This window comes from Sceloporus occidentalis, unplaced genomic scaffold, assembly GCF_023333645.1.
Source record: "Sceloporus occidentalis isolate IW3139 unplaced genomic scaffold, rSceOcc1.0.p SCAF_8, whole genome shotgun sequence".
Taxonomy (NCBI): Eukaryota; Metazoa; Chordata; class Lepidosauria; order Squamata; family Phrynosomatidae; genus Sceloporus; species Sceloporus occidentalis.
This window is the reverse complement of record NW_028316988.1, coordinates 24,712,815-24,721,821: the sequence shown is the minus strand read 5'-3', so window position 1 is coordinate 24,721,821 and position 9,007 is coordinate 24,712,815. Positions and strand designations below refer to the sequence as shown.

The 9,007-nt window shown below is 47.7% G+C and overlaps 1 protein-coding gene across 1 annotated transcript in view; it reads left to right on the top strand.

Annotated features, from left to right (window-relative positions):
* Positions 1-5,395: 5,395 nt before the first annotated feature.
* Positions 5,396-9,007, top strand: part of MKNK2 (MAPK interacting serine/threonine kinase 2) — a 29,557-nt gene continuing 25,945 nt past the window's right edge. The window contains exons 1-2 of the mRNA XM_089535517.1: positions 5,396-5,468; positions 7,334-7,518. Coding sequence (XP_089391643.1) covers positions 7,471-7,518 — 48 coding nt within the window. The 5' untranslated portion in view covers positions 5,396-5,468; positions 7,334-7,470. The remainder of the gene's footprint in view (positions 5,469-7,333; positions 7,519-9,007) is intronic.

Sequence of the window (9,007 nt, the reverse complement as noted above, 5' to 3'; positions counted from 1 at the left end):
GGAAATGACATGGAGGCATACACTATAACAATAAAAAGATATTAAGCTTTCTTTGTCAGAGAGCTCTGGTGCCACAACAAACTACAAATCCCAGGACTCCACAGGAAGGAGCCATGGCAGTTAAAGCAGTGCTGAGCTGCATTAATTCTGCAGTGCGGCTGCAACTTGAGTCATCTCTTTGGTTTCTGTGGGAAAAGGGGAATCAATTAAAGTAATTCATTGTTCGTAACAAGTTCTCTCCTAGTTCTGACTTGATCCATAGTCGACAGGCGAGTCTTCCAAGTACTCCAAGATGCTTTGCAGTGAGGAATGCTGTGGGAACTGCAGGCTAATAAGGACGGGAGGGGAAATTTTGGAAAGAAAGAAGGCCTGTAGGAAACGGTTTGTTTTTGTTTGCTGGTGCAAGGAGGGAGATAAGCAGGCGTGCATGGGTGCATGTTGGGGGCAGAGATAAGGGAGTGCGCGCGTGTATTTCTGCACAGAGCTATCTGGTCTGCCATTTGTCTGCTCGCCTAGGGCGAATCGAGGATGCTCAGTGGAAAATTGCAACCTTGCAAACCGCAGTCTCTTCTCAGCCCCTACTAGGGTAAAGCCACTGAATCAAGGGGTAACGTTTCCAGACCCGGCGTGGTGTAGACGTTTGAGTGTTGGACGACGACTTTGGAGATCAGGATTCGATTCCTCGCACGGCCATGGAATCACACACTCTCAGCCCCAGAAAAACCCATGATAGGTTCACCTTGGGGTTGCCATAAGTCAGAAGTGACTTGAAGGCACACAACAAAGGTTCTCCAAAGCCTCTTGTGTACAAGCAACTGGTGGTTCATGTCAGGTTGTTGTTGTTATTGTTGTTGTGTGCCTTCAAGTCATTTTTGACTTATGGCAACCCTAACATGGGTTTTTCCAGGGCTGAGAGTGTGCAACTTGCTCCTTGTCATCCACTGGGTTTCCATGTTGAACTCTGATCTCCAGAAAGTTGTAATCTAATGCTCATACCACTACGCCATAGTGGCTTTATTGGGTATTTCCATATATTAGGGTTTTGGGGATATCCTAATATAATTAGAGCCACTGTGGCATAGCAGTTTGAGCCTATGACTCTGGAGACCAGGGTTCAATTCCCGCTTGGCCACTGGGTGACCTTGGGCAAGTCACACACTCTCAGCCTCAAGGGAAGGCAATGGCAAACCACCTCAACCAATCTTGCCAAGAAAACCCCATGATAGGGTCACCATAAGGTGGAAACAACTTGAAGACGCCAAACAACAACAGAATATACCCCAACCTTAACAAAATTATGGAAACAGGGCAGCATCCAAGGACCAGTACATCATACAGGGACACAGAAGCCAACCTCATCTCTCTCTCTCTGCTTTTGGGAATTGACTGCAGAGGCAAATCTCCTCTTTCAGGTTCACTTTTTGGGAGCTCAGTTCTATTCCAGGCTTCTGGTGTTTCTCAGAAACCCATCCCAGTCCCATGGCCTATGCGCTTCCCCTCTTCGCTCTCCACGAAAACATGTTTTGCCGGATTGTGGCTGGGTAGCGTCTGTGGGCCAGGAGGGGAAGGAGCCAATGAGCAAAAGCCCCGAGTCTCCTCCTTGCGGTTGTTTGCTTAAAATCAGAAGTACTTGGGAAATTCTCTCCCTTGGGGAATCTTTCCACCACCTCCAGGAGAAAAATCCTTGGAAGACGAAGGTCTGGAACCAATTTTCTCTATTCTTTTGAAGGGTCCGGCTGTGCCTCTTGAAACTGGAGATGAATTTCCAAGTCTAACAACAGGCCAAGATGGCAATGTTGCCAACTACTGGCAGGGTTCCACTGCTAGAAGATGTGGTGTGTCGGTTAATTGTTATTATTCCCCGCCTTGGTCCATGGGGAGAGGCGGGTAAGAAATAAGTATTAGAATAATTATTATTTATGCAAGAAGTCGAGTCAGAATAATGCATATGTTTCAGCTATCCCAACTAATGCTCTGCTGTCTCACTTTTCCAGCTGCTTTTACAACATCCTGGTGTGTCTCTTCCACTTTCCACTGTTGTCCTCAGCTTACTCCCATTGCTGCAAATTGAGCTGGAAGAGCCCAGTCTGATTCCCAGTATTAATCAGATATGTCCAATGTGTGTATAAGAAGGGCAGATGTGTCCAGTATGCATTGGAATAGCCCAATGCACACCAGAAGTGCCCAGTATGCATCAGAAGAGCTCAGTGCACCTTGGCAGTCCCCAGTGTACATTGGAAGAGCCCAGTCTGCCTCGGAAGATAACCAGTCAAGATGCCTGGTGTGCATCAGATATGCCCAGTGCACATTGGAAGAGCCCAGTGCACACCGGAAGATAATCAGTCTATTGCCTAGTGTGCATCAGATGTGCCTAGCGTGCATCAGAAGAGCCCAGTGCACCTTGGAACTCCCCAGCATGCATTAGAAGTACACATTGGAAGAGCCCAGTATGCATCGGATGATAACCAGTCAGTTGTGCCTAGTGTGCATCGGAGGAGCATACTGTGCATCAAACATGCCCAACGTGCCAGTACTCCAAGACGCATCTTGGCAGTTCACTAACAAGGTTCCATTGCACCTCTGCGGTGTAACTAAAGGTTGGTAAAGTACACAACTTGGACCATGGTGCAGACTCTCAGCCTGTGTCTTGTGGTAACCTCTGGGTTAGGCAAGGCTTGGCATCTCCACTGGGTCTGCTCACTGCTGTTTATGAGCTGATAACACCGGTTGCCGAATATACGGCAAAAGTCCAAGGTTTGCAGAGGAGCAGGCAAAGAAGCCGACAGAGATACTCAAAGGGAAGAGTTGTTTTGCCGCAGCATCAATATCTGGCCGATAGTGTCAACTTTCGCTCCTGTTTCAAAACAGCCTTTTGGTCCTGCCTTGTTTTCCCTCTTCATAGGTAGATGTACGTGAAGCAAGGTGTAAAATCAATAGTTTCCCACAGATATTTGGGGATTATAATACCCATCATCTCTCCATAGATGGTATCAGCAATGCTGAGGGTTGATGGGAGTTGCAGTCCAACACCAGAGTGTGGTCAAGATGGCAAACATTATGAATGAAGAAGAAGAGACAAGCTACTTCTCTAACTTTCCTAACTTTCTTGCCTTCTCTAACTTTCCATCCTCTTCTTCAGTCACCCACCAATGAGGTTTGCTCTGTGGAGCCAATCCGCCCATCCTTTTGTTTTGGGCATCCTTGGGGCAGTCCAGGTGGATCGTCCCATTGGGCAGCCAGGCTGGGAAAGTGACTTAGGCCCAGGGCAAAGGTAATGAAACCGGCTATAAAATGGAAGGAGAGCCAGCCAGACGCACCAGCTGCTCCTCTGCCAAAGAGGCTTGGGTGCCACACCTGAGTCTGGGAGCTACGGACCGACCGGGTAACCTTGTTTCTTTGCACCGATCCAGAATCTTGCTCCACTGGAATGTTTTCCAAACCACATGCAGCAGCATTGGCGTGAGAAACCGTCTATAAAGGATGCCCTGGGTGAAGCCATGGGGAAAACCCACAGACCAGGTTGGCTGATGCCACTCTGCACCATCACTAGTATGCAGTGCCATCTCTTTTACACTCCACAAGGGTCTGAGCAGAGTCGGCCTTGGTCAGCACTTGGATGGGAGACTCATGAGGGATGCTGGAGGCTGTATTTCAGAGGAAGGGACCGGCAAAACCACCTCTGAGGTTTCCTCGCCTGAGAAAACCCTATAAAATTAATGGGTCTCACCTAAGTCTGCAAGCAACTTGAAAGCACACGCAATATTTAAACAGAGAAGGGACTCTGCATACTTACTGCTTGCTAAAATTGGCCTCCGGTATTTTTATTTTAACCTTTTAAAATTTTATTTTAATCTTTCCAGCAACTTTTACGTTCAAAGAGATACACCAAACGGGGAAAGATCAGCAGAAAATAATATGACAAAACATAAAAGAGCGGTATGTGTCTCCAAGCCATTTCTAACTTTTCTTGGCAAGTTTCTGCAGAGGGTTTTTTTTTGCCATTGCCTTCCTCTGAAGCTGAGAGAGAGTGGCTCGCCCAAGGGAGGATTCGAACCCTGCTCTCCAGAGTTGTAGTCCAGCGCTCAAACCGTCAATGAACCCCAAAACACCAAACAGCTTTTCCCAGATGTGTTGAACAGCATAAGAAAGAAAACTCAGCCTTGATTTGGTGATGGAAGGGCAGGGGAAAAAGAATTTGAAGGAGGATTTTGCGGCCCATGGAAAAGATGTAGAGAAAGGCAACTGGGGGACATGTGCGCATGAGAAACCATGGGGAGGTATCACTCTGTACGTGCTCAGAGAGGCACAGCCAGCAAGGAAGGACAAGGGAAAGGAAATGGGCTGTTTGGGGTTTCTCTGGCCAAAGGGGGAGAAAGGAAATTAAGGATATGATGCAATATGACTGAGCCCTTAGAAGAGGGGATGCTGTGGCTGCAGCCGCTCTATGTCTCTCCTCATTGAATGCCTGTTCCCTGCCCATGCTCAGAGGCAAACCCTCCCTCCTCTTTCTCCTTGCCCTCCTCTGCCTGGCCCTCTGTCCATGCTCAGAGGCACACTCTTCCTTGCCTTTCCCCTCTTTCCTCTGCCTCCTTACTCCCTGGAGTCCCAATGGCTCCTCGGCCCATGCTCAGAGGCACCCTCACCCTTTCTCCTCCTTGCTCCTTGCCTCCCCACTCAACTCTCTGCCCATTCTCAGAGGTGCAGTCCTCTCTCCTTTCCTCTGCCTGCTTTCTCCCTGGAGTCCCAGTGAGCCCTCTGCCCATGCCCAGAGGCCCTCCTTCCTTTGCATTTCTCCTTCCCTCTGCCTGCTTTCTCCTTGGAGTCCCATTGAGCCCTCTGCCCATGCCCAGAGGCCCTCCTTCCTTTGCATTTCTCCTTCCCTCTGCCTGCTTTCTCCTTGGAGTCCCAGTGAGCCCTCTGCCCATGCCCAGAGGCCCTCCTTCCTTTGCATTTCTCCTTCCCTCTGCCTGCTTTCTCCTTGGAGTCCCAGTGAGCCCTCTGCCCATGCCCAGAGGCCCTCCTTCCTTTGCATTTCTCCTTCCCTCTGCCTGCTTTCTCCCTGGAGTCCCAGTGAGCCCTCTGCCCATGTCCAGAGGCACACTCCCCCCTGTCTTTCACCCTCTTTCCTCTGCCTCTTCTTCTCTGGTCCCTCTGCCCATGCCCAGAGACCCTCCTCCCCTTGCATTTCTCCTTTCCTCTGCCTGCTTTCTCCCTGGAGTCCCAGTGGGCCCTCTGCCCATGCCCAGAGGCACACTCCCCTCTCCTTTCCTGTGCCTGGTCCCTCAGCCCATGCTCCCTCCCCCGGGGGGCGTGTCCGTCTCAGCTGATGGCGGGGGGCGTGGCTTGCCCTGCCTGCTCCTTCTTAAGGCTGGCGCGGGGCCCTCCTTCCCCGGACCCTGAAGGAGAGAGAGAGAGAGAAGGAGCAGCTCTCTGGGCAGCTGGCCCTCGCCCCGCAGGAGCCCCGAAAGGTAAGGCCAGGCCTTGGGCAGGGAAGGAGGGAGCTCTGCAAAGGGGGGATTTTGCAAGGGGTCCCCCTTTGCATCGCCTTCCAGGACCCTCCCAAATCAAGCTCATCCCTTTTGCAAGGGGAATAGATAGATAGATAGATAGATAGATCTAGATAACGATTCCTGCAAAGAAAGGGCTCAGTCCACGGAAACCTTGTCCAAAACCTGGCAAGCCCCAAAGCCCTTCGTCATGCATGGAGTCTCTCTCCTTCCTTCCCTTCCTTGGTTGCATTGCCTTTGAATGCTTGCAAAGGACAACAACTCTGTGCAGGAAAGAAGGAATGGGGTTTTGTGGTGTTGTTCCTTGGGGGAAGGGGGTGTGTTGTGTGTGTGTGTGTGTTGCAGTGTGGAAGGCAAGCAGCAGGAGGAAAGGGGGCTGGGCCAGGAAGGTATTAGCAACCCCTCTCTTCCCCCCCCCCCCCATAAGATCCAGAAGGTTCCCATTTTGCAAGGGAGAGGGGGAAATATCTGTATTCGTTTTGCAAATGAAAATGCATTTGGAAAGGCTGATTTATTGCTTTGCAGGCTGGGGGGGGGGGGGGCTTGGAGGGTTTTTTTTGGGGGGGGGAGGTGTTTAAAAGAAGACACCCCCCCAAAATAATATCCAGAAATTCAGAGCCTCTAACGAGCAAAATAACTACATGTTTTGCAAAAAGAAAAACATACATTTGCAACACCATTTTATCTATCTCTTTATCTTTTGCAAGAGCTTTGGAAGACCTTTGGAAGTGTTAGTTTATTTTCTTGCAATCTGGAGGAAGGCTTGGAGATCAGAGGGGGGTTAAACCCCCCCCCCCTTTTGCCTTCCTAAAACCATATTTTGTGGGGTGTTTCAGTTCTCCCCTTGAAGTTGTGTCCCCCCAAAATGAGAATGAACTTCATCAAAGTGGGGTGAACCTATGTACCCCCTTTTTGTCCCCATCTAGGATGGGAAGGATTAAATTGAATTGCAAAATTAAAAGCTGTGGGGTGAAAGAAGAGAGTTGTATATCATATATATATATATGGATTTCAAGTCCTATCTTGTGCAAAAGAAGTGTGATGCGCACACACCCCCTTTGGCGCAGGAGCTTTCATGCCCTGGCTTTCCAAACCCAAAATGTGCACAAATAAACATGGGAAATGAATAAATAGATAGAGAAATATGTGTATTTTTAAAAGGGTATATATCATGCTGGGTTGCATTGCTGCTCAAAAGAATCCTTTCCTCCTCTATAACTCTCATATATCTGTATATAGTTGAAAGGATAGTAAACCATGCTGGGTTGCATTGCTGCACAAAAGAATTATGAAAAGAACCCAATCTGCCTCTTTAACCCATATATATATATATATATATATAGATAGATAAAGCATGATGGGTTGCATTGCTGCACAAAATAATTTGAACACTCTTTTCCATGGAAGGCCTCCCTGCATTGTAGTTTAAAACAGAACCAAAAAATGAGTACTTTTTAAAAAGAGGGTTTTCTTGTTCCAGGCCACATCTGTCTCCTCCTTCCTTGTCTTTGTGTGTTTGTGCTTTGTATCCTCAAGAGATGGAGGGGGAGTGTGCCTTGCCTTGTTTTGTATGTGTGTGCAAACTGTAACGTATATTAAAAAGGAATAATTATTTCTGGATCCAAAATGTCTCCTTGGTTGTGAGCATTTTCATTGCCTTTATTTCTTGGAATCAATTAGGCCTTTGCAGGGCAATGCTTCATGCAGAATAAAACTTGTGAGCCTTTGCAATCTGGCCGCCACAACAACACACTTTGTTTGGTTTTCCAAGTTTGTGAGTCCAAAGTGTTTTCTGACACCCTCCTTGTACCCTCTTTCTTTTGCAGGGTTTCCATCAGATCTGGATTAGCTCCATCTAAATTCCCCCACCTTCCTCCTTTCTTTTCTTTTCTCCCTTCATTTCCCCATTCCCTTCTTCTTCTTCATTTGAACACTCAGTTTCCGGCATTTTAAGAATCTCAAGATGGTGCAGAAGAAAACCGAGCTCAAAGGCTTTCATCGTTCTTTTAAGGTAAGGCAGGAGGGTTATATTATTATTATTATTATATTAAAAAGGATGAATTTTGGATCTGATTTCAGGTGGCTCTGTACTTTCTTTAGGGGTTGATTTCGCTTTCTGTCTAGTAACAAAAGGATCCATGGATTCTAAGTTGTAAAATCAGAAGAGAGGAGGATTTTGATTTACTTGTGAAACTTAAAAAACCACACAACACTCTTGTTTTTCTCTTCTAAGCGCATGCAAATGTCCCTGAGTTAAATCAGGGGAAATGGCAAAGGATTCGTCACTTGTATAATAGAATAGTTTCCCAGCTCAGTCTACCTTGCAGGGTTGTTGGGAAACCTAGTTTCCATCCTGCTGCAAAATGGACTAATTACAGGCTCGTTTTCTGAGCCTGATCTACCTTGCAGGGCTGTTGTGAGGAATAAAGCATGGAGGAGGAGAGCCGTAGAGGTTACATTGAGCTCTTGGGTGGAAAGGCAGGATATAAATTACCAGCTATATCTTTCAGATCATAGAATCCTGCCATGTAGGAATACATAGAATCTTAGTTGGAAGGGACCCTCAAGGGTCTTCTGCCATGCAGGAATACATAGAATCAAAGCCCTCCCTGTGACAGATGGCCATCCAGCTTCTGTTTTAAAACCTCCAAAGCAGCTCTGCAGAATGAATCTGGTTTGGCACTGCTTTCAATAGTACTATAAAGTCCTGGGATTTGCAGTTTATCTAGCCTTCCCTGGGTGCATCTACACAGTGGAATCAGTGCAGTTTGATACCCCTTTAACTGCCTTGGCTTAATAATGCCATGAAATCTTGCAATTCCCATAGCGTTGAGCAACCATGGTGTCAAAAGTGTATTATTTCTTCAGTGCAGATGCAGCCATAATGATGATGTTGTTGTGGTGTGTGCCTTCAAGTTGTTTCCAACTTATGGCAAATCTGTCGTGGAGTTTGCTTGGCAAGGATGTTTTTTGCCATGGCCATCCTCTGAGGCTGAGAGAGTGTGACTTGCCAAGGTCACCCAGTGGGCATATAGGGTTTATAATGTGAAAACCATAAACGGGAAGATGTCATTGTGGTTAACAACAGTCCTCATGGCATTGCTGTAAAGGCACATGGGTGTGTGTTTGTGTGCTTGTTGTTCAACACTGCCTTCCATTAATGCCAAGTGCAGCCTCTCACAGGCGTCCCTTTGTAGGTTGCAAAACAAGCCAGCTTGGGAACAGAGTGCGAGTGTGCGCTCTTGTTGTGGCACTGATTTTTGCTGAGTGAGCATGGTGCGCTGGCTTCCGCTTTTGCATTGAACAAGTCAAAGGAGGCTGGGTGCAATTTTGGATTTGTGGCGCAGGGCTGTGATGGAAATGTGTATGGGGACAACCCTCGCAACCTGTGGCTTTTGGAAAGCCCTTTCCAGTGGCGTTTTGAACCCATGGCTCAACATTGAGAAGAGAGGAAACTTTGCTTGTGTGGACAGTCTCCTTCGTCTCTCAGGGATTCCCAA